Source organism: Lepisosteus oculatus, chromosome 5 (genome assembly GCF_040954835.1).
Source record: "Lepisosteus oculatus isolate fLepOcu1 chromosome 5, fLepOcu1.hap2, whole genome shotgun sequence".
NCBI lineage: Eukaryota > Metazoa > Chordata > Actinopteri > Semionotiformes > Lepisosteidae > Lepisosteus > Lepisosteus oculatus.
The window spans coordinates 52,013,958-52,039,419 of NC_090700.1; the positions used below are offsets into that span (position 1 = coordinate 52,013,958).

The following is a 25,462-nucleotide window of genomic DNA, read 5'->3' on the forward strand; positions in this document are numbered from 1 at the left end:
GTCCTTGTTGTTTTCACCTCGTTTAATCTTTTTGTACTAGTTCCTTTACATGTACATAGTTCCTTTACATGTACTCACTTCTTTTCAGGTTTCATGCATCCACAATACTGTCCCTGTTTCTGTGAGATAAATCTGTCAGAATGGGATGGGCACATTTGCACGGCAGTATTCCCTGTATTCCCTGGGAGGGGCCAAATCAGCCTCAGGCTATAATTTAACTGTTGCTAGTTCATGAAAGCAATATGCAGCTATGATTTGAATGGCAGATCTGCAATTAATTTCAAAGCCATTTTATGTAAAACGAGAAAAGAAACCAGTAGTACTCTTTTTAAAAAAAAAATGTACTTTTGCCATCTCTTGCTGCTGTGTTCTTTCCTGGAAACTTTGCAAACAAGCGGAGAGGTAGTTAAGACTTTCCTCACCTCAAACTGCACCTTTTTCTATGGCAAGTTTGCCCGTTTTGCAACACTGTATGACAGAGAAAATCGCATTCCTGTCTATTCTGCATTCATCTTCACCCCGGGACCACTGCCCTGCCTTTTCTCTAGGAGGGAAGAGTGGTTTATTGAACCACAGGTAATTCTCCTTTTCTTCTTCATTGTGTGAATTTAGATGGAAATCTAATTCTAAGTGCATTCCCAAACTGCCACAAAATGCAACAGAAGTCCTTCTAATCAAATGCACAGAACGTTTGCGTATATTTAGTCATAGGGAAAGTATTACATTACAATTTGAAAATCCTGCTGTTAAAGTATCAATAAAATTATAATTATAACAATAAAGTTATTTTATACATACATATAACAGATTAGTCATTCTGTAAGCATGCCAAGACCCTGCATATTTAGACTTCTTGTTTTGTACAACGTAACAGGTTGTTTGTTTAATGTTTTTCAGCTCACTTACAGCAACCGGCCACCAGAAATGATGCTAATGGAACACCTCTATAACTCTGAACACAAGCCAAGGCCAAAGAGTGATTTTTGCCAGCTCATTACAGACAGCCAAGCGACAGACTGTGACTATGCCGCTTCTGGTTTTGACAAAGGACACCTCAATCTCAACTGCTTCCAATTTGCTGAAGGACGAGATGCTACTTTTACGCTCACCAATGCAGTTCCCATGTACGAGAATTTTAATCGGGTTGTATGGAGTAAAGCTTATGAGAATGTAATGATGTCAGGTCTTCTCACAGCTTGCCCTCGTCCTTTTGTTGCTTATGTTGTAACTGGGGCAGTACCTTCCAACCGGTTTGCACTTGGTCGGGTCAATGTCCCTGACTGGATCTGGTCAGCAATATGCTGCTCTGGCAATGGATACAATATTGCCTTCATAGGACAAAATGACCCTAATGGTTTTGCGAAGGTTGTACCAGTGACTGAACTGGAACGTCAGCTTAAACTGCTCTACAATCATTTTGTCACAATATTTCCTTCAGGGTGCTACTGAGCTCCAATTCGATCTCAAACACGTAGAGCAGCCCAAAAACAAGAAGGCAAGTTTGCTCCTGGTGGTGTTCAATAATTGAAAACAAAAATCTCATATACCCTGAGTTAGTATTTGTTTCACGGACTTCAAACTGACTTCAGATTTGATAAATTAAATGTGATCTAAATTACACTGTTGGTGAATTATTTTTTTATGTGTAGTTTGATTTGAACTAGTCTGAGTTCCAAGGTTTTAGAAGATCTTTAAAAAGCTAGTGGATGTCTGACATTAATCTATGGGTGTTGAAAGTCAGTAGAGCTTTGCAGTTTCCTTTCTGTAAGTCAGTGGGTGGACCTGTCACTTCCTGTAACGTTTTCAATTAAAATAAAATAGCCAAAATCAGTACCTCACACCGTTATTAACAGGGAGAGAAGGGTTGAAGTGAACCTTTATCATGAGGCATCAGTTATCAGCTGCTTTTATTTCTTTTGTACAACTGCCTGATACGTATATCTGTTTGGTGTTATTGTAAGAGAGCAGAATGTTTTTATTCATTTAATTATTTTATTTAATTGGTTACACTGGCTTTTCATTTTTTATTTTCCCTTATATAAGGTAGAATCACATGTACACTAATTATACACACAACCCTGAATATGTTTTTACTTTGTGACGTTGGATAAGAGCAAGGTTTAGTTACTGAATTTATGTACTGTATAATTGTAATTTTTGCATTGCTGTGTATGATAAATGGATTTATGCTGTGTATGATAATTGTTGATTAAATCCTGCCTTTCATGTTAAAAGTTTCGTTCATGATTTTTCCGTATATCAACTTTATTTTATTTTATAGATGTTAAAGGAATTGATGTCTCCCAAACACCTCATGAGGTTATATGATCAGCTGAAGATGAAAGAGAAATACTTTGTATTACAGTAAAAGCTTGTAAACAGTGATTCTAGTTACCCTTACATGAGCTGGCAGCTTACAGGAGCTTACATGAGTTAGCAGCTGCCAGGAAAAGGAGTTCAATTAATGATGTGTTCAACCTCTGCTACTGACCACCAGTTTGAAAAGGCATTCAGCACTGGCAGATACAAATTCAAGAAAGCTGATATTCTGGGCGGATCCTTAAAGACGAAAAAAACTGGAAATAGATGACACTTCGCCCTTTTTCTGTGCTGCTAGCAAACACAGTGATGCATTCTGACTTCATAACCTGTCAAAAAAGATCAGGGCAGTGACAGTCCAGCAGGGGGCCCTAAAGTAAAAGAAACTGCACAGTATACTGTATCTTAATGATTCCCTTAGAACAGCACTTTTCCATCCCAAAGGATCCTGAGGCACAGCGTTCCAGTTTTCTGAAACACTATTTAATTATGAATCAGCAACTTTATTTTTTGTGTTTAAAGCACTTACTTTTTGTGAGACATTCAATTGATTATACTATCTGTGACGTTGATTAACAAATGTAAAAAAAATGAAAAATCAACTGTAGTGGTGGATAAGAGTTTAATAAATGCATACTTTGTGATATCTTATATATGATAGTACACATAACAAGTCCCACTATCTGTGTGTCCTATACTTGCTGGCCTTGGTGAATTACATTTCAATAACAATAGACATTGTCTATAGACATTGTCTATTATAACAATAGACATTGGTGGTGGTGGAGGGGAGTCCCCATTACCTGTAAAGTGCTTTGAGTGGAGTGTCCAGAAAAGCGCTATATAAGTGTAAGCAATTATTATTATTATTATTGTGAAACAAGTAGAAATTACACTGTACATTTCTACTACAAAAAAGGGTCAAAGTAATTATCAAACAATGCTTACATTGTTGCAGTCTCTGAGGGATTTAATGCCCCAGTATAGTGATTGAAACAGTAAGTGACCGCCCTGGTTCTGCATGGGCTCGTGCCTTCTGCCGCTCCACCCCGCTGGTTCATCCCGTAACACCTGGGGGGTGAACCCGGGTCTCCGGCGTAACGCAACGGGGAACCAGCCGCCTGAGCTAAAGGAGACCTCCCCCAGCCCAGGCGGCTGAGGTCCCCGCTACGCGCAGGGAGGGCGATGACGTCACTGTGTCCAAACTAGATCTGCTACAACTATACTGTAAAAAGGTGCCGTCCTTCAGATGAGACATGAGGTCCTGACTCTCTGTGGTCATTAAAATCCCAGGGTGTTTTTTTGAAAAGAGTAGAGTCACCCCAGCCTCCTGCTCAAATTTCCCATTGGTATTTACTAATCATGGCTTCCTAGTAATCCCCATCTATGAATTGGTTTCATCACTCTGTTTTCCTCCCCACGGATAGCTGATGTGAGGTGAACATACTACTGTGTGCACTATGAATGCTGTTACATCGTCCAGGTGGGGTTGAACAGGGTTGGTGGTGGAAGAGAGTCCCTATTATCTGTAAAGCGCTTTGGGTGGAGTGTCCAAAAAAGCACTATATAAGTTAAAGGAATTATTATTATCTTGTCAAAGAGATGAAAATAGAGTGCCATCTGTCAGTGGGTGTTAGTATTACATCCAAGCACAAATTAACTTCACAAAATTAACAAAATCTATAATTTTATAACCTGGGACAACTGAAATCCTCCTATTGCAAATATCATTAATTCCTAGCCATTTTAACAGAGTATCTTGTTTTATTTATAATATGAAATGTCTAAATTTCAAAATATATTTATATTAACTATGAAAACTAATAATTGAAGAATTGATGGTGACAATATATTGCAATCATTTGCTGACCCTCAATGTCAGTTGATATGCTCTTCTGATAGCAGAGAATGCATAGTTGGGTATGTGAGAAAACCCTGGAAAGAAAATGTAAAAATAATTTTAAAATTGGTCGATAAATATTTGCATTTTTTCCACAGGTTGCCTTACATTGATTCCATAAAGGTGAGTTAAAATAAATGACTAATAATAAATAATGTTAGCTGAAATTCTGCTTCAGAAATCCTAACCAGTCCAACATTGTGCATTTTCATTCACATGTCATGAGCCAATCTGTGAACAGAAATTTGAAACATAAGAATTGAAATCTGCCATTGTATAAGGCAAAGGGAAACTTTTGTAGCATTGCCTTCTGGTCAGCAGTTAAGCTCTACATATTGAAAACACATTACTACCTGTACATCAATGTACTATCAACATACTGACATACTGATGTCAGGAACTAAATATATTACTTACATAATTCATAATTTATAAAAGTGACTAATGTTCAAAGTTTTCAAGTCAATGAAGATACTGCCTAATTTAACACCGTTTCTAAAATCCAGAATGTAAAATGACAGATGTTTTTTAAAAGTTTTAAAACAACTTCTTTGTATCCATCAATAAAGACACTTTTCAAAATGTCTTCATCCTTTTTAAATTATTGACATGGATTTATAATAAGTATACTTTTGTTGTTTTTGTCTGTAAGCCTATAAAGCTAGCAGACTCTTCAATGTGCTCTTCCCCTAAGACATGCTATGAGTCAATCCACTTTGAGACTCACCTAGTCACCTCTGGCTCTGATAGCACGTCTGGGCCAGTCTCTTAAGATGTGCAGCCAGAGTGCTTCCAATTCTTACATGTACTGGTTTCAACTGAAGAACTGAAGAGCTACAGCTGGTTTACCTCACTGTAAATTCCGAAGTTTCTGAAAAGCGTGGCATCATCTTCAACAGGTTTACTGTCTCCAGAAAGACAGTATGGAGCACATGTCTCAGCATTGACAAAGTGGAGCCTGCTGATGCTGGAGTTTACTTCTGTGCGTTGAATGCCACAGTGAGAAAGCCTAAAGATTCTCCTTAGTCAAAACTGGCCACAAATCCAGCACTGAGCATAAAAACCTGTTTAAGTAGAGTGTGAATGTTAACCCAAACCCTAGCTGTGGCTTCAACAGAGCAGTTCCGCAATTAATATCTGAAGCCCTCCGAACAAAACCAAAACAAAACAGTTTAAATGAGAGTGAAACAATCAAAAGCATTGAAAAAAGTTTCAAATGTGTGAGATTCTATGTTTGGTTGCAACTTTTGTTTCGACTGACTAAGTTTTGGGATAAAATTACTGAGCGGTGCACCGTGACATTCAGGCCCCAGAGAGTTATCCCCCCAAAAAAACTATTCAAATATGAGCAAGAAACCACTCGTCTGATTCTATATTGCTTGGTTACACATTTTGATCTGACCTACTCAGTTCTGGAATACAATTCCCGCACGTTGTACCGCACCTTCCAGGTACAAGAGTTTCTGAAAAAAATATTCAGATTGGAGCAAAAAAATCACTCGTCCTAAACTTCACCTGTGCACCAGGCTTACAAATGTCTAATTAGAGTGTGAATGCTAACCCTAACCCTACATGGGGTGTCAACTGAACATTTCCACAATCTATATATGGACATCTCTAGGCTTCAGATTTTGACATGTTCCCCAAACTAAAAATTATGAGTGGGAAACAATCAAGACCATTGATCAATGCCCATGCAAGGGAATGAGATTCAACAATGCTTGGTTACAACTTTAGATCCGACTGACTCAGTGTCAACTGAGCATTTTGCGATCTGTATCTGAGCCTCTCTGATCATGGGATTTTTACATGTTCTCCAAATCAAAAGGCACGAGTGGGACGCATTCAAGACCGCTGAACCAAGCTCTTGCCATTGAAAGAGATTTGGTAATGCTTGGTGACAACTTTTGATCTGAACAACTCAGTTTCTTGATTTAACGACTGCTAGGTGCACCACGCCATCCAGGCCCCCCAGAGTTTCTGGAAAAAAAATTCAGATAAGGACAAAAAAACACTCATTCTAAACCTGACTTTGGCCCCAAAATCCAGCCCTGAGCATAAAAATTGTCTAATTAGTGTGTGAATGCTAACCCTAACCCTAGTTGGGGCTCCAACAGAGCATTCTTGCAATCTGTCTCTGAAAAGCTCCAGTTATCAGATTTGAAAATATTCCTCAAACCAAAAAGTATTTTTTATCCGATTCAGTTTTCTAATACAATTCCTAATCACTGCAATATACCACAGCCAAAAGTCTCAAAAATAAAAGTTTCAGACAGTAGTAAATTATCATTCGTACTCATGTTCTCCTTACACCCAAAAACCAGCACTTAGCTTAACAATGTCTAAGGAGTGTGGTTATGGTAACCCTGATCATAGCTGGGGCTTCAACTGAGCAGTTCTGCAATCTCTCTTTGACCACCTCTAGGCATCAGATTGGCAGATGTTCCTTAAACCAAAATGTACAAGTTTAAAACACTCAAAACCATTGAAAAAAGCTGTTTGAATTTGATGGGCTTCAGTAGAACAGGTTTTCTTACAACTCTTGATCTGACTCGGTTTTAGAATATAACTTCTGAGCGCTGTAATAAGTTGTAAGTTGTTGATAAGAGCCTATTGTCACTCGTCCTAGTGCTGACTTGGCACAAAAATCCATCACTGAGCATAAAGATTGTCTAAGTCATCTGGGAATGCTAACCCTGACCCTAGCTGAGGTATCAACTGGGGAGTTCCGAATCTGTCTCTGAAGATCCCCAGTCATCTGATTTTGAAATGTTCCCCAAACCTATAAATATGAGTCTGAAACAATCAAAACCATTGATAAAGCGTCTAGCAAAATAAATTATGTTCAATTATCTATCTTCTTGAGGTACATTTTCAATCGGTTGAAAAATGCTGGTAAAATGGTATTAAAGAGAGTTTACCCAACAGAATAACTTTCCTAAACTTTTTTGATATGACTTAGTTTTGGAATACTATTACTGAACGGTGCAATATATAACATAAGCAGTCATTTCTTTCTCTCAAAGAAAACAAATGGAGATAGGAGCAAATTATCGCTCGACCTAAAGTTGACTTGGGACCCAAAATCCAGCTCTGGCTGGCATTTCAATTGAGCAATTCTGCAATCTGCCTACAAAAGCCCTCCAATCAACAAATTTGAAAACGTTTCTCAATCCTCCAAAACTAGGAGTCTAAAATAATCAAAACCAAGCTCTTGAAAATGAATCTTCTTCAATAATGTTTTATTTTTAGGTTAATTTTCAATCAGCTGGAAAACACTGTTAAAATCCATTTTATATTTCAGGATAGTGTAGGGTTAGGGTTACAAGAATCATTAAATGTTGACTGCAGTTATACGTCTAGCTGCAGTTCAAATGACAAAATTAATAAGGGTTTACCCAATAGAATATATTTTCTTACAAGTTTTGTTCTGATTCATTTTTAGAAAACTGTTACTGAATGGTAAAATATACAGTATCTTATAGTATGTTGTGACAGATTCAGTTAATGCCTATTATGTGCTCTGTTTAGTATTATATCCTGACTATTTTAGGTTACTGTCAGGAAAAAATGATAATTCAACATTACCGAGTGCTGTGTTTCTTCTTGAAGCCTGTAATAAATCAATACCCAGCCTGGGTGGTTTGAGGCAGGCTTTCTGCACCAGCTGCCTCAAAATGCAACAAATTAGATAGTAACAGCTTCACCATTTGAATTAAAGAAGAGCCTAAGGGAAGCCAGAGTGTGTAAGAAGAGGAATTTAACCAAAGTACGGTTTTGAAAAATGAGTCGGAACCTAGTCAGAACCTTGGCTCTCCAATCCTGCTTACAATGAGGCTCCATCATCCTAACATGAAAGTCATAGCTCAAAAAGGTAGTTTATTAAAACTGACAAATTTAAAAAATAAGATTTATTATATACATATTATAATATTAAAAAACCAAAAGCACAGCATAACTGTGCTTAATAAAATTGAATGGAAATATTTTAAAAAAATACATTACAAAGGTAACATATTGAGCCTGGGTCATCAGCTACAATGCCCATTGCTGGGCACATATATAAACTGCACATAAAATATCCTGAACAAAATAAACAAGCTGAGCAGTATATGTATTTCTCTGAACACACAAATATTATTAACACTGCTGACATCGTATGTTCCATTAATACAGATTTGGTTTACTTACATATTTACCAGTTTGTCAAGTCATGAAAAAAATCCCTTCAGAATGTACTTCAAATGGAAGCTGATTTCAAAATTGGATCTCCAGGTTTCAATAAAGAAAGGTTTTTGGAAATATTATACTAGCATTCCATAAACAACAAGTTTACAGTTTCTATCTGAAAGTTCTCTACAGGCTCGTATCCACTCTCGCCTTCAGAAGTTCTGAAAGACAAACACTACTTACTTACACACCGGTGTTACAATGTCACTCGCTCCGATCAAAGGAAGAGGTAGACACATTTTTTTAACGTAAATCCTTTAAACAGTGCTGCTTCTTATGAGAAGGTCTGTGAAAATGTTCCATATTTCACATGTGTGAAAAAGCAGGCTTCAGAAAGGGACGCTGGTTGGATCGTGGAACTGGTGGTGCCATGAAGCCTGGTCTCTTGGTGGCCATCGCTGGCTTAGAGCTTCCAGCTGAATCCTGACCTCTGTCTTTAGACCCACCTTTGGAAGCTGTGGATGATGCCCTAGCGTTGTTGCTGTTGGACCAGAGGAAAAGAAATCAACACGTTTACACAGAAACAAAGTAAACCAATAAGCCTAATGTTTGGCGCACATCTCTGAGAAGCTGGGAACGTACAGAAACAAAAGGATCACTACAGGAAAGCATAAACACAAGAAAATCATAACTCGTTCAAACAAAAGGGGATATAAAGAAAATACCGGCATCAGAAAGTATGGAATTTAACAAGGATAATCTTTCTGTCTCTGTTTAATGAAGACAATTCACAACTTTAACCACTGTTAGGAGAAAGCGGGGAAATGTATACATTAGCTCAATAAATTACATGCTATACAGTTTTTACGTTAATAGATAAATGAGACTCTGGGAATTAAGACTGTATGACAGTTACCCTTTGGTGGAGGAATTATAGCCTCCTTTTCTCCTCTTGGCCTTGTTGAAATAGGAAGGTTTCTTTCGCTTGCCTCCCCTTTCACTTGTGCTCTTGAAATAGCTGGACCCTCCTGCGTCCTCATCGCAGAGCTCCTGCTCCTCCCTTCTGTTCCTCTCCACATCAATCCAGCCATCATTGCCGACTGGCTTCTCCGTGTGCTCCTCCACTACAGATCGAGAAACAAGTCTTTTAATCTGAGGAGCTAAACTGTGGAAAAGCAATTAATGCAACACATTAATCAACAGAGACCCATTTGCTGACGACTGGGTTTAACTCATTAACAATCTCCAAAAGGAACCTCAAGCTGTTTTACATAAAGGAGCAACACCTCTACAACTGCTGAAGAAATAGCATAAAACAGAAGTTCCTGCCATAGAGTGTCTCATACCACGGTGTGGTTAAGCATGCAAGCCAAGGGAAACAGAAGACGTTGATTATATTCTCCGGTGTTCTCTTACCAGGCAGTTGCCAATCGGAGTACTTCTGAAGAAGCTGAATCAGCTCAGCTCCATACTTTTCCAGTTTGTCTTCTGTCACTCCGTCAATCTGAAGGAGAACTTCAGGATCAGCGGACAATGTCTCTGCAAAAGAGCAATACATGAGGTTACATACCATATTGCAACCAGAAGTTAAAAATCAGCGCCAGTAGGTGAAGACTCAGAAGAAAAAGCCCACATTGCAAAACACGCTCTACAAAGATTTGGTTTACCTGCAATCTTTTTTAGAGTGGCAGTAGAAAAGATATTGTAATAGTGTATCCCAAAGATTTTTCCCAGCTTCTTGCACAGATCGTTAAGCTCCTGAAGGCAATTCTGGACCATCTCTTCCCGCTTCGACATGTTTTTGGTCACTGACGCCCTTTGTTTTTTGATGCTGGAGGCACTTTCAGTGTCGTAGAACTCTATCTGTGGGTGAAGATGCACAAATACAAAGACATTTAAGAAAACACAGGGTTGTCATTTATAAACTGACTCGAGAACATTAGCCAAGATCTCAGAGACTTGGCACTACAAGGTGGTAATGCTCCGGTACATTTTGTCTGTATGCATTTCTTGCAACAAAGTTGCCTACGTACAGTATTTGCAAGGTGATCAACACAAAACAGCAACCCTTTGTTTTTGTATATGACCAAGATACCTATAAACATCAGGTTAGACAATTCTTTATGCATCTGGTAGATCTGGTAAACTACCAACAACAGTTTAAAGAAAAGCATTCACCCAACAGGTTCAAGAGAAATAACGTGTTCCAGTTACAGCAAATCCCCCTATCCCAGCCTTTTCTTACCTGCATGAAGCCACTGAGAACAGCTGCAGCTTTCTGGCCTGCAGAGATGTATGCCACAGCTTGGTCATTGGCTGTGATGTACAAACTTTCCTCTAAAACATTTTCCAGCACCAGCTTTCTGAAGAGTCTCTCGGCATTGTGCCTGGAATAGGCTGCTCCCTTACCATACAAGCCCGTTTGGATACGGGCACTTTTCGTACCTGCAAATGCATAAAGGACACAAAAACATACATTCAGGTACCAGAAACTATTAATAATTTTAATAAAACGCATTCATGTGCAACATAACTTAGTACAGGATCACTACAACAAAATTTGATCATGTCTCACTCACAGTTTTCATAAATTGAATTAAGTCTCTTTTACAGTGATTTCTCCACTTACCAATGAAAATATCCACTAGCATATTAAGAGTCAGTCTGTTCAGCTGCGCTGACTTGGCCTGTCTCACGCCAACCTTTGCACAGTGTTCCTGAACAAATCTAACAACGTTCTTCACTTCTTCTGTCACATTCCTTGACTTGTATAGCTGCAACGTTACGGGTTTTGAAAAGACAGTTTAATTCCACAACAAAACAATGCAACTCCATTGGGCTAGCTTTAAAATTCCTATTGTAAGACTCACGACTTACAACAAGAAACAGTAAGGCAAGTTTCACCTTCAACCAGATGAGAAACAAGTGTATCGTTGGTGTTCTATTCCCAAGACAAAAAGTAATGTAGAGGCCAATCGCATTTTAACACTTAATCCAAGGCTAGCTTCACAAAGACTGGAGAAAAAAAGTATACAACTTGAATATAACAATTTTCTCATTTTCACTCCTGGCAGCCCACTGAAACTAAGCAGGTGTGAGCCTGGCCAGTACCTGGATGTGATCCTTCCTGGGAAAGCTAACGTTAACGTTAACTCCATGGTCTGTGTGGGTCCTAATGCCCCAGTATAGTGATGGGGACACTAGAGTGTAAAAAGGCACCATCCATCAGATGAGATGTAAATCTGAGATCCTGATTCTCCGTGGCCATTAAAAACCCCAGGGCATTTCTCGATAAGAGAGAGTGTCAATCCCAGACTCTTGGCCAAATTTTCCAAAGGCCCTTACTAATCATGGCCCCTAATAATCCCCACTTATGAACTGGCTTCATCAGTCTGCTCTCCTCCCCACTACTAGCTGGTATATGGTGAGAGTACTGGCGCACTTTGGCTGCCGTTGCATCATCCAGGTGGGAGCTACACACTGGTGGTGGAGAGGATCCCATTATCTGTAAAGCACTTTGAGTGGATCATCCAGAAAAGCCCTATACAAGTGGGGTGAAATAATAATATATTAAAAATGAAAAACACATCTTACTTTAGCTCTGGCACAATTGTCACAGGTGACATCAGGGTGCTCCTTGCAGAAATTGGGGTTAAATGTGCGCTCCCCGAAGTATGCCAACAACTGTGTTCGCCGGCACTCGACCACATTCTCGCAGAAATGCACCATACTGTACAGGTTGGTGATGTGAGTCTGCTTGGTCTCCTTGTTGCCATCTCTCTCCACTGTGTACAAGAGGAGGAGGATTTAATTAAAAGTTAGGAGAAGAAATAATTTAGGAGCACAAATCTCAAATCTGGAAGTTGAAATACGTGGCACAGTTTTCACAGCCCCATCCGAAATCATCTTCATCATCATAGTCAGACTGCAGAATCACACTTCGCTGCACCGCAAATTGCTCAAGAAAGGTTTTCGGGGACTTACTGTTTATGAGCCGCTTGATTCGAATAGCATCATTGTAAGAGTAGAAAAGGACACAATGGGAGATTTCACCATCCCTGCCAGCCCTGCCTGACTCCTGGTAATACCCTTCCACAGACTTGGGCAGGCTGGCGTGAATCACAAACCGCACGTCTGGTTTATCGATGCCCATTCCGAAAGCAATGGTAGCACACATTACCTGATGGACACAGAGTTCAAATCCATTAACATAACTTGTATTGTTATGCAATTAGAAACCTACAACGCACATGAAATCAGATGATCAGATAAAAAAAATGAAAACCACTAATACAATGGCCAAAGCCCACATTTTGTTCGAAGTAAAACATTAATTTCTTTTGACCAAAAAAGCTGAAATCAGCAAAATCATTTTTTTTTTTACATTCTGAAAAGGGCACTAGAAGCAATAAGAGACGGAGCAATTTAATTATATATTCTTAAAACATATGCAGTTATAAACTAAGAAGAATATTTAATTTCGAGGCTAATAATGAAATTGATTAATATATAAAATAAATTAAAATGCCTACTCACCTGGCACTCATCCTGCTCAATCCATTTCTGCTGTACATAATCCCTGTCACTGTCCTTCAACCCAGCATGATATGCTAAAGCTGTAATTCCACCTCTCTGCAGGCTTTCAGCCATGGAATCACAGTTGTTTCGAGATAAGCAGTAAATAATCCCAGAATCACCTGTATGCGGATAAAAAAATAAAGATAGGCCTAATGAACTGAATCTTTCCTTAAAATGGAAAATAATCTACAAATGTAAAAAGACAAGAAAAGCCCACCCAAAACTGCTGGGGTTCTGATCAGTAAGAATCAGTTAAAATAATATAATACTTTTTGGAGTACAAGGAGTTTGCATCTGTATCATGATGAGGGCTTGTACAGTATATGATAAATGTTGACATGTTCCAATAAATCAAACTTAAAATATCAATGAGAACCTCATTTATTCATGCTTTTACTTTATAGTTCATTTATAGGATTATACAAAGCATTACTCTTTCCTGCAAGCTAAAAATATAAAGCCTTTTCACCTCAAAATAAAGTAAACACGTTGAACTGTTAGTATCCCCATTTTCATCAGCCGCTTAACCATACGTACGATGCTACCGAGTGCACGACCCTGTGGAAGCTAGCATACATACGTGGGTGGTATTTCTTGATCCATTCAAGGCAATCCTCAGCAATCTTCTTGGGCTTTTTAGGCAAAACCGCATACTTTAGGTTATGTCTGTTGAAGCTCATTGTAAAACTACAAAGAGAAAAATAAACCATTAGCTTTCTTTTTTTGAAAAAACATCTTTAATACTGCCAAATCAAAAAGCCAACTATAAACAATAATGAAAGATTTCACTTAGTGAAAAAACAAAAAACATTTGATAAATACATCACCAAACCCATGTTCTGGGTGGCAGATGTGAGAGAATACTGAATTCCCTGACATGTAGAGTAAGACATGCTAGATTTTATCGTAAATAATGCCATTTTCAGTTCATCGGATCGATACTGCTGCTTTCATTTAAACAGTGTTTTTTTAAATAAATATCATCACAAGGAACGCAGGGACAGGCTAGCAATGGAAGGAAGTGCCTCTGCCCTTCCCACCCCATGATTATTATCATTAAGAGAGGAGGAAAAAGGAGGACGCCGTCCTCGTCCGGTCACGCGGTCGTCGAGCCGGGCAGCGGTGCAGGGACACTCACACCTGTGGCTTCAGCATCTGCAGCTGGTTGAGGATGTCCTTCTGCACTCGGGGGTTGGCCGTGGCCGTCAGCGCCATGATGGGCACGCTGGGGAACATCCGCCGCAGCTCGTGCAGCCGCTTGTAGTCCGGCCGGAAGTCATGGCCCCACTGGAAGAAGAACGGTGTCCGTCAACCCCCGCCTTTTCACCGGGAAGACGTGGACAAACCCCGCGAGAAGAGCACTTGCTCTTCAGAAGGCTGACATGCTTGGCTTTGGCCTGACCGTTTGGTCTGAGGACCAACCGCCTGGCTGTATGGACAAGAACAGCAAAATCCCCGTATTATCACCCAAAGGGCTGGTGCATTGGGGATGGAGGAAGGGTATCGGCATCCTGAATTCAGCAGGTAACAGCCTAATGGTCTGTATTTCTATCCCAGCCAGAGAACTTCTCCAGAGCTGCCATAATGAGCTCCAATTAAGACGCAACTCATGCTCTGCTCCATAAAATATTTTTAAGCCCTTAAATTATCACGTATGATAAACAAATACATTTTTTTACAATAACTAAAAAAAAAACTTACCTGGCTAACACAGTGAGCTTCATCGATGACAATGCGCGAGAGGAGACTCCTCTCGTACAGATTCCGAAGGGCACTGATAAACTTGTTACTTGCGCAAACCTAATTAAAGCAGAAACATAAAAAAAAACATCTGGCTCATTTAAAATTCTGCTGCTTTTGTTCCAGTGCACCTTCGCAGAAGTTCTCTTTGATTTAACATATCTGTCTGTATGGCAATTTTCCTCTGTGAATAAAAACCGAACAGCATCAATATGTGATGCTCCAGTCCCTGACGTTTCAGGGCCATGGCGAATGACAAGCCAAGCTCCAAGCGCAGTTGTCAGAGGAGTCTTGGGAATCTTTGGGAAGGCTTGGCGAGAGCGAGGCAATAGTGAGACATGATGCAAGTTGATAAGAAGAGCCAGAGGAGCCGGATTAGTAATGAGCAGGAAAAGGCTGCCTTGGCTGCAGAGGAGACAGGAAACAGAGCTGGAAACAGAGTTAGTCTGAACCAGGCGAAGACTCCCTGAAGAACGGGACTGTCTGGTAGTGGCAGTGGACAAGGCAGGGGAGGAGATGACAGTGAATCAAGGAAAAGGGGTCGAAGATCACGAGCCGGGAAAAAAACAGCGAGACCAGAATAACCCCGTCGGTCAGTGCTTGGGACAGAGAGCAAAAACAGGGAAAGGGTGCTTTTCAGGTCTGCGTCTCAATTACTACGAGGCTAGCACTGTATTCTTATCTCATAAGCAGGGGAAAAAGCCTTAAAAAGCCTTCACAATCGCCTGAACGATTTTGGGATGGTCAGCCTGATTCAAAGATTGGTGGCCTCTGAGAGATGCATCCCGAGTGAGTTCACAGGGGGTCGAAAGGAGGCCGAGAGCCCGTGTGAAGGTGCTGGGGGCCTGGGGCAACATCGGGAAGAAAGCCGCTCCCAGCCCAGGTGCAACACAATATAAATAAAACCTCAAGACATGACAATATAAAAATAAATCAATGTGTGACTTATGCCATTTTAAAACTATGTTTAGTTCAAATAATTTTCTGTTTTGTAGAAATTATCCCCTACCTTCTCTGGGGTGCAATATAAGAGTTTAATGATGGGATCCTTCTTCGACAGCTGCATGTAAACTCTTGCAGATTCACTGTCACTCTTGAATCCTGTTAAACCTGCGGCAGGAATCTGTGGTTTTCAAAAAATAAAACAATAAGGAAATAATTCAGAATACAAATGCGATTTCAATAGTAGTCCAAAAGATGCCCAATAATGAAAAAAAAAGTGAGTTTAGATGGTCGGTAGTATTAAAAAAATCTTCAATTCACAAACACTTATCATACAACTTACATCCAATGTTGTGAGTTTCTGCACCTGGTCAACTATCAGAGACCGGAGAGGAGAAATAACAATGGTTACTCCTGGAGACACACAGGCAGGGAGCTGATAGCAAAGACTTTTACCACCTCCTAAAACACATGAAGGACAAAGAGATCAAATTAGGAACTGGGCCATCACAGCACATTGTTTTTACAAATTAGAACTATTAAGTCTTGGAAATAATGAAAAATACCAAATTCAAAGAAGCTACAGGTACACAAATATTATAGGAGTTTTGTATTTTTTCTTGCCTATATAAAACCACATACTACATTTGTAAGTTTCTTTTACTTAATTTTGTTTGCATTTTGCTTCCCAAGTTTGCTCTGAAGGTGGGTGGATTCAGTAGATATTGTATATATAAGCAGATATATATCAGTAGATATTGTATATATTGCAATGCAACTGCACTGCAACCTGCAATGTTGTTGCTATACTCACTGCACTAAATCATTTTTAATGAAATCAGTGTGCCTTGGCTCAGCATGCATTCTCTACATACCAGTTGGCATCAGTACAAATGTGTCTTCGCAATGCAGCGTGGCATTGATGGCTTCCAGCTGGTTGGTTCGAAACTGACGAAGACCAAATCTCTTGTTGAAAATCTTCATCATTTCCTGTGAATAAGGGAAGTTGCATCCCCTGAAGCGATCATGTGCCGGGTTTCTGTTTATGGGCTCTACAAGAACAATGGTGATAAATAACAACGGAGAAAAAAAGGACAGCAACTTCATGGATCGTGCACGATCACTAAAAATCCCGTTGGTACAGCTAATGGCATCAATATAGTTAAACGTACAAGTCTCAAATGGAATTGTGTACCTGCTGAACAATATGAGTACACAAAAGAATGATATTAAAAATAAGTCTTGGTTTGATCCTACAGTACATTGTGCTGAACTAAAAGAAAACAAGATTAGCGTGTGCTGTATATGTTAATCACGGCATGTACACACTTTGAGAAACACCTTAAACATTCTAAGATTCTAATTCTAACATTCTAAGTACATCCAATGTAGTACACACTAAGTACATGAACTTACTTTATTGATCTTTAATATTAAATACCTATAAAACCCTTATTTCTGCTGTCCAGTTTGACGTGTGATCATACTAGCAAGGCACACATAACCATGGCAAATAGGAAACCACTTGCCTGGCAGACTGCATTCAGACGTAGGCTTCGAGGGTTTGGCAGCTGAAGACGAGAAAGACGAAGAAGGACTTTTCTTTTCCCACAGTGATTTGCTGGGGTGCCCTTCTCTTACTGGCTGAACCCCCTCAGTGCCCTGCTTCTTGGAGGCAGAATCGTTGCCTTCAAAATAATCCCCCATGTCTTCCTCATCAAAGTCATCGATGTCAAAGTTATCAAAGGTGAACTCATTGTCGATGTCATCCAAAGATGGGTCCACACCGTAGGAGTCCGAGACGGGAGTGTTTGTTTTGTTCTGAATTCTGAGCGAAGGCGTATCTGCTAGACAGACACAGTCGTCAGTTTCTTCCAAGTTGGGCATTTGATTGCTGGCACTGCTGAAGGAGGGGAATTTTGAATAAAAGGTGTCTGAACGAGAATCTTTACCATTATTGCCGACGCCAAGTTTCTCCTTTCGAGAGTCAGATTCTCCGTTAAAACTCACGTTAGGGACACCCCTCGGCCTATAAGAGGGACTCGGAGACTGAATCCCACCGGTATCGCTCAAGTCGGACTCCTCGAACACACTTCCGTCACCGTCTGCAAAAGGTACGGAGGAGGGTTTCCTGAAACGGAAAGACTTCGCAGAGGATTGATCCTTTCCACTGGGAATGGTTTTGAATGAGGAAGAGTGGGAAACTGGGGTCTTGAAGTGAGACCACTGGTTGTCAGTTTTGGCGTTGGAGGCTTCGTGACTGCCGGTCCATCTTGGCGCTTGTGGTGTTCGACATGATTCTGCAAAAAACCTTCTCCTAGAAAAAAAAACCAACGTGTTACTGAAGAGTGACAATTGACAGACCTACTCATATATGTTTTTAATGCACAAATACACTGACTAAATTGGTTTGTTTAGGGAGGGAATCTCAAATGGCTCAACCAGTATAGACGCTTGCTCTGAGCACAGGTTGAGCTTCCTGATCCTGGGCCATGCCACAAGCTGACCGGGACAAGGATTCTCCAGGTGTTGACCACAGCTGGCGGCGCACTGCAGAGTGGTCACACACCACTTCCCTGGCTCTGTCAAAGGCTTGTGGTGGTGGCAGTGAGAGATGTACCCCACCTCCTGTAAGTCATGGTGGGGCCTGTTACGTAGGAACATGGGTGGGCAGGTCAGAGAAATCCGCCTGCCCCTTCTCATGCTCCCCATGAAGTGGGTGTGTATAACTGCAAATAATTATTAACTCCTACATATTAAAATATCAAAATAAAAGGGATTTGCCTGCTCAGGTTTATATGTAATCTCTTCAATAATATCCCTGCACTTAAATCGGATGCCTCAGATCTTTCAACAAAATCATCCACTATGAATAATCTTTTAAGGACATACGTAACAATAATGCACAGTTGAAAAGTTATGTGTTTTTTTTTTAGCTTTCTGAACGGTCTCAACAATCATTTTTTTAGACTAAGGAATCACACTTCTTTGAGCTGCAATCTCATTATGAACCAGACTGTGACTTACAAAATCAGAAAAAAGAATAGGAGGATACTGTTTAGTCCATAATGCTTAATTAACATTTTTCTTAAGGTGACACTTCAAAACAACAAACACATGCATCTCAAACTTTTACAAACAAAAATCACCCCACTGCAAAACTAGACAGAATATCATTCACACAGTTGGTCAATGGAACTGACCAATTCCCTAAAAAAGCTGTTCAGACACGTACCTACGAGCCCGCTGGAAAAGGAGATCTCTACCACACGACAGTGCTGTCAGCTCATGCTCAGGTATTGAGTCCACCAGCTGACATATCTCTTCCATGATGCTGAACAGCTGATTTTCTGAATCTGTCCCACTGACTGCATAAAGCAAAAAAAACATATGTCAAGGACTTAGTTACACAGTAGGATGTAGATACAGAGTGTCCTTAGTTTATTAACATTTTAGTTGAATTCTATGAATGTTTTTCTGACTACAAAAGATTTGTCTCCCAACACTGAAAAATGTACGGCTATATAAGGGGAGATTATCTTTGAAAACATCAGAAAAGCTGTTCATGGTCTAATTTTGGGTTTATATATGCAAATATTAAGTCTGTTGATAAAAGACTATAATTAATGCTTATATTCATATAATACATATACACCTGGAGGCATTATAAACTTAAAAGAGTAAATTAACTAACAGCATTTGTTACATTTCAGTAAATATCTCTCTGTACATATTAACACCTATATACAAAGCATGAAACCAGCTTATGCCTTATAACTGCAAACTTTTTAACAAGGAAATCATCTTCTTTGTATCAGGTTCACAGATTGTTTTAATAGATAAATAATTTAATTATGTTGTATACCAATTGACACTTGCCCTTGACAGGGATGATCAACTATTAGCATAGTTGTTCTGGGTTTTATTTCTGTCCTATTCCTGTTTTAAAACCTGGTGAGGCATGTGCCTACTCACTGATCCTCACATAATGTCAAAGCTCATCCCATGAATTTTAAACATAATTCAATTCCCACAAACACAGCATCTATGCTTGAACTGCCACATGGCCATATTGCGAGAAACCCATGGTTACAAGACATGTACAGTATTGTTGCATTGGGACAATGGGATACATTGATGTCAGAATGCAACTACAGGAAATGCAGCAAGTGAGGTCCCAAGACATAGTTAACATGGCTCCATGCAGTCAGAGTGGTTAAATCACTTTCTGTTAAATCACTGAGTTCTGTTAACACCAGATACTACTGCCAGACTATCACACTTGGACCTGCCCATCACCCTAGGCGAAGTGCTGTGACTTGCAGTCTGCCATTGATGGACTGCTCTGTTTAGCTATAACATCCTAACATCCTTACAATTGAAAGTGAACACCACAGACAGAGAGCAACAGTCCACAGACTTAATCCAGCTTCAAATTTACCAACGTCTTAAAGATGCCGTTCTTATGATAAAAAGGAAATATCAGTTCTCCTGTGCTTTTATTTTTTTTTAATTACATGAGGCGTGACTTTCAACAGGTTAAATCTGTGCCCAATCAATTCTCTCAATAATAAAGTGACTTTGTGCATATACAACAAACGCACTCTAGCGTCACGAATGATCACAATTAAATAACACCAAAAATGTTTCAAATCCAAAATCCCTTTACATTACTTTCCTAAAACAATACTTACAACATTAATTAAATACATATATTCACACCTGCAAATATCAAAACCATGGATCTCAAATGTCATAGCACACCTCATGATATATGAGTATTTTGTGATTGGGATAGTGTACACAGTTCAAAAATTGAGAATTGATGTTCTCTGGTATTATTTATCTTTTCACAGAAGTAAACACTTACTTTTTATCTCTTCAGAATCTCCATCATCAGCTGTTTCATGTTTCTGTTGCTTGGAAACCAATTCCTTTGATGAAAAGTGTCCATTGTAACTTGATTCATGAGTCTCAGCTCCACTGAAATGAAGTTCGTTGGATATAACTCAGAAGCTTCATGCACACAAGTCCAAAACACCAAACTTTTTAAACAAAACACTTAAGTATTTTTAGGATTCCCTGTAGAAATGATAAACTAACATTTTGTATAGAAAGATAATATAAAAGCTTCAGAATTTGGTTTCGTGTATAAAACATGGAGAAAATTCCTGCTGCATCGCTGTAAATGAGACAAGAAACATTTAACTGCACGTTGTAAGATCCTGATTTACCTGAAAGGCTGCTTCATAAGCAGTGGAGAAATGGTTTCACTCTCAGGAGATGGAGGGACAAAATCAAGTTCCTCGTTGTCATTCTCAGACCTGTTGTCAATTTCTGCAATAGGGGTGTCTATCTGCTTACTCTGCAAACCTTAAAAAAACATAATTTGAGTTATTAAGTTGAAAATGGCCTTTTTCTTCCCAACAAATTTCCTTGCAGCTTAAGCATTTTGTAGACAAATAAACACTTCATCAATTAACACGATTAAACTACCTTGTTATAAAGGAGAGATTAAAGCAGTAGGGTGCTGAACAAAGCTTACCTTTCTTTTTATTGGGGAAATCTCCCTCCTCAACACAGTCATCTTCACTGTCACTCAATATCTGAGCAATTTGCGATAAATGTCTTTTTCTTGCAAATTTTATGGGAACATCATCTTCCTCTTCCTTATCCTCGACGCACCCCTGAGGTTTCTCGACAGCAGCAAAGGCATCTGGTAAAGGTCTGCACTGGACTGGCAGAGCTGCAGGGCCGTTCTGGGCTTCGAGCGGTTCCTCTTGATTCTGAAGCCCGTTGCTAATGTTGTGATCTGAAGACTCAGACAGAATCTTTTCGGCAGCTCTGCTAGTTTTCAGACACGGTTTATTTAAATTTGAGGCACTTTCCTTTTTAAAGTTCTCTCCAGAATTACTCTGGCTCAGCCGTGTAACACTTTTGTCTTTAACAGGAGTACCAAAGTCAAAATCGTCAAAATCATCCCAGTCATCTATACTGACGCTAAGGGAGTTATTCAACGCTGCCTTTTCGCTGTCATCTTTCTTTCCAACATCCGTGTTCACCAGAGCTGACTGCGGAGAAGCTTTTGTAGTGGACAAACTTAGTTTGATATTGCTCACAGCAGGTCTTGTTACAACAGGTGTAAAGTTCTGTGACTTGGCTTTGTGAGTCAGCTCAAAGAAACTGTTGATTCTTGCTTGCTGTTCTTCAGGCTTGTTTAAAGATGTCAGAGGTTTAGTAACTTTACTATGGTGGAATGCATTGACATCCCTGTCCACTAAAGCATTAGAAACTGTTACCTTGGGGAGGACTGCAACTTTAGTAATCCCCGAAGCAGATTTCTTTTTAAAAGAAAAAGTCCTGTGCAAAATAATAGGGAGAAAATTAACCCACAAAAAATAAAATAAAAATACTATCGAGCCTATGAGAATCTTGATAATCTCTTGGTTATCAACAGAACGGAACCAACCGAACCTTAACAGATACAGGCATGTGAGCTGTCAGAAAACCCAAACAGTGCGGCTTCAGTTTCCACTTAAAGCTACAATTCTTGTGCAGTATTTTTGAAAGGAAGAAAGAAAATGTTTTTTTCAATAGATAACAGTGCACTTTAAGGTGCAATCACATTACAGGATCAATTACTTATTTTTTTCTAAATTTTACAAAGCACCACAGCCAAATCAATGAGAAAGGTTTATTCAAATTGGAGATCCCAAAGTCCAGTTTGATGGTCTGGTGTTTTTTGTTTTTCCCTCCCCATCAGAACTTTAATTTGCATAGTTGGTCTAATTATTTAATTAACTGCATAACTGTAATCCCTTATACAAGGCTCTGATGCATTTGATAGGTAATTGCACCTTTCAAAAGTGAAAGTTCTCAGTAGTCAGATATGCCAGACCTTAATCCTATATTTACCTAAGAAAATCCCATCAGTGAGTAACTGAAATATACAGTACTTGCCACAACACTGTTCACACGGTTGTTGTCAGGAAGCATAGCTCCTTCATTGGTGGTGTTAATGTTTAGAGATTTGAATATGAATTTGAAACACCTACTAAGCAGACAATGCATAAACAATGGCAGTGCAGAAAGATAAAGAGCCTACATATGCAATTTTAGAAGCTATTTTATCTAATTTGTAGAAGCTGGATACTTCTAATTTGTTTGGATTTAAAACAGGAATAAAACGATCAGACACCAGCAATTTAGGTGCTGATAGTAAACTATCATCTAAGTCAAACCATGCTACACATATTTTATACAGTACAATGACAAATTAACGAGGACGCTGGTATTAAAATAAACACGTGTATAGATTTATAAGCAAAGATAACAAAAGAAGCCAAATGGAGCTCCCTAGTGATCTGTAGAGTGTGTTACTACAGAGGAATATTAACCTGGCGTACTTACCCTGATCTGGGTTTATTTAAGGACAGCCTGTTCTGCACAGCTTTACTGGAATGCAGCTCCAGCTGTTTCTGTAGGTTATTTTGCGGAAGAGCTTGCATGGTGTAAATTATAGCTGTAAATAAATGCAGCACTGGCGTAAGTGGGCTGTGCAAATACACTTTTAACTGCGATTAAAAAGAACAAAATTTAATTTCAGTGTCGACATTTGAAGATGATAAAAAGATCTCGCTTAAATTACACAGGAGGTGTTCTTAGAAGTCCAAATAAAAAGTAGTGATTAGTAAAAAGATGACTGCTCAATATTTACTGACTACGCGATGCGAACTCGCACACAATAATACAACGTAGGAGCATTTACACATAGTTTTAAATTCCTTTTTTCTTCTGTCAACTAAATACACGTCAACGCAAGCATGCTTTTTACCGTTTAAGGTAAACACACAGCATTTAAAACAAAATACTAAAGACTTTACCTTACGTAACAGCACTACCCATTCAACAACATTTCTGTATTTTACAATTTTGCCGCGGACTGCCATGACAAGTTCTTCCGGTTCATTTTCGGACAAAAACGGAAATGGCTCTGTTTTGGTTTGTTGTTTTGTTCACTGCGATATAACAATGCTTTAGAAAAGACGTACTTTCACAAACAAAAAATAACATTCCTGTGTTATGGAGGTGTAACTCGAATGCATGTGGCTTCGGGAGAATCGTTTCCTGTATTGTGGTAGTATACGACATAAAAAAAGATCTTTAGAAAATTATGCGAATCAAAAATGTTTTTTTTAGGTTAATGCGTCTCGTTGTACCAATCAGTGTATATATGTACTATATTTCAAGGTGTATAACTATTAGGTACTTCGGGTCCTAGGAAATATAAACATGGGAACGCCGTAACTGTAAATAAAGAATATTATGAGGAGACTGTTAGTCTTGATAGTTAACTACCGTGAGTAAAGTAAAGATTATTTTACATAAATAGCCTTGCAAATTAGTGCACAATAGCGAAAAAATAACCCTAGATTATGCCATTATAGAAGTGATGACTACCACACACTATGAGCGAATGCATGATTTTATTGTATTTCGCACATGGGTTGCGGTCCTACTGTATTCATTCATGATAAGGAATTCGTGTAAAGTAGTGGATTAGCCTCTGGATTTCGGTCCCTGGTGGATTTTAATTATATAATTTACTGGTGTGAAGGTAAATGGCTGACCCTGCGCTCTGACCCAAAGCTTCTCTCCCTGTCTGTGTCTGATGGAGAGCAAGCTGGGGTATGCGAAAAAGACGAATTCCTAATTCGAGTAATTGTATAGGGCTAATAAAGTGATGTGATGTTATATTCTGTTAATTCACTCGAACTTTCTCTGCAGATGTCCTTCTTTATCCGTCTCCTGGACGACTTTTGTAAATGAGAATTCTCTGTTGACCTACTGGTAAAATAGAGCAATAAAATTTGTTTTTAAATACTGAACTGTGTATCAGGTCAAATGTTTGCGGATTTTGTTTTAACCACAAAGTATTGAAAACATTCTACGTAAAACGCCAGCGTGTAATATTCCCTTAATATTTCAATGTTTTACTAGAATTTACTTAAAATATGTGTACATCTTATATAACAGGAACGGTTTATTTTATCTGAGGCACAATTTAGTAAAGTTAGCATTCTTATTTAAAATACTTAAAGTAGGCCAGAAGGACAGTCATTTTTTTTTTCGGTTCATCACGATGCAATGATATACTCCATCCGTATTATTCACTCTTAGTTCTCCTGGATGGCTGCTGTGTCTCATTTTGTTTTCTCGGTGGACCCCTAATGACTGTAATGGAATCAGTTATTGAGTTAATCACCCGTTTCCCGTCCTTTATTTGTTTCCTGCAACACTTGGTGTTCTGCATTCCTCTAACAACTGAAATTAACTAGTGCTCTAAACCAGGAGTTCCTACAAGCCGGTAAGCTTCCAAGTTTTCTTTTGTTTCTATTTAAATGTTGGAGAATTTAAGTTACGTAGCAAATGTAATCATTAAAAAGCAACTATTAACATGTTAAGGGAAATTAATCATATTATGTATCTTTAAGTATATATTTCCTCTGGGTGCTGAGGTTTCTTCACACAGTCCAAGGACATACAGTTGGATTAATTTGCGTCTGGGGAAAATTGGCCCTGGTGTGAGTCTGTTTGTGAGCCTAGCTATGGATTGGCGTCTTGTCCAGGGTGTACCCTGCCTTGTGCCCATTGCAACCTGCAACACTGTATTGGATAAAGGTTCAACTATTTAACTGAGCATGTGGGTGGAACACAATCCAGCTGGTGTGTGGGTCTCCAAGCCTAGGACTGGGAATCGCCTGCTCCAAACTATTTGCTTTGCATCAAAACATTATTACTGAACTTATAGAG

At 39.2% G+C, this 25,462-nt stretch overlaps 1 protein-coding gene across 2 annotated transcripts; it reads right to left on the reverse strand.

Moving 5' to 3' along the window:
• Nucleotides 1-8,111: 8,111 nt before the first annotated feature.
• Nucleotides 8,112-25,374, reverse strand: blm (BLM RecQ like helicase). Of its 2 annotated transcripts, XM_015343644.2 has the most exons (23): nucleotides 23,533-25,374; nucleotides 23,060-23,171; nucleotides 21,195-22,009; nucleotides 20,884-21,022; nucleotides 20,520-20,632; nucleotides 18,885-19,017; nucleotides 17,602-17,966; nucleotides 17,179-17,493; nucleotides 16,525-16,701; nucleotides 15,993-16,111; nucleotides 15,717-15,830; nucleotides 14,669-14,767; nucleotides 14,106-14,254; nucleotides 13,548-13,654; nucleotides 12,926-13,086; nucleotides 12,374-12,569; nucleotides 11,984-12,174; nucleotides 11,019-11,163; nucleotides 10,635-10,834; nucleotides 10,057-10,252; nucleotides 9,806-9,928; nucleotides 9,306-9,513; nucleotides 8,112-8,930 (listed from the first exon to the last, which is right to left on the reverse strand). In XM_015343644.2, exons 2-23 carry the CDS (start codon nucleotides 23,155-23,157, stop codon nucleotides 8,756-8,758), a joined length of 4,338 nt encoding a protein of 1,445 aa, XP_015199130.2. In that variant the 5' UTR covers nucleotides 23,158-23,171; nucleotides 23,533-25,374; the 3' UTR covers nucleotides 8,112-8,755. The 2 variants fall into 2 exon arrangements, with proteins under 2 accessions (XP_015199130.2, XP_006629037.2); XM_006628974.3 differs by having other exon boundaries at nucleotides 17,179-17,966.
• Nucleotides 25,375-25,462: the final 88 nt, after the last annotated feature.

Excerpts from the sequence above, each read along its gene's own strand:
- blm (XM_006628974.3), bottom strand. The coding sequence starts at position 23,157 with ATGCAAGCTCTTCCGCAAAATAACCTACAGAAACAGCTGGAGCTGCAT. Across the intron at positions 20,633-20,883 it reads CTTATGAAGCAGCCTTTCAG|TGGAGCTGAGACTCATGAAT; the intron begins GTAAATCAGGAT and ends ACTTCATTTCAG. Across the intron at positions 16,112-16,524 it reads ATTTGTACTGATGCCAACTG|GAGGTGGTAAAAGTCTTTGC; the intron begins GTATGTAGAGAA and ends CATGTGTTTTAG.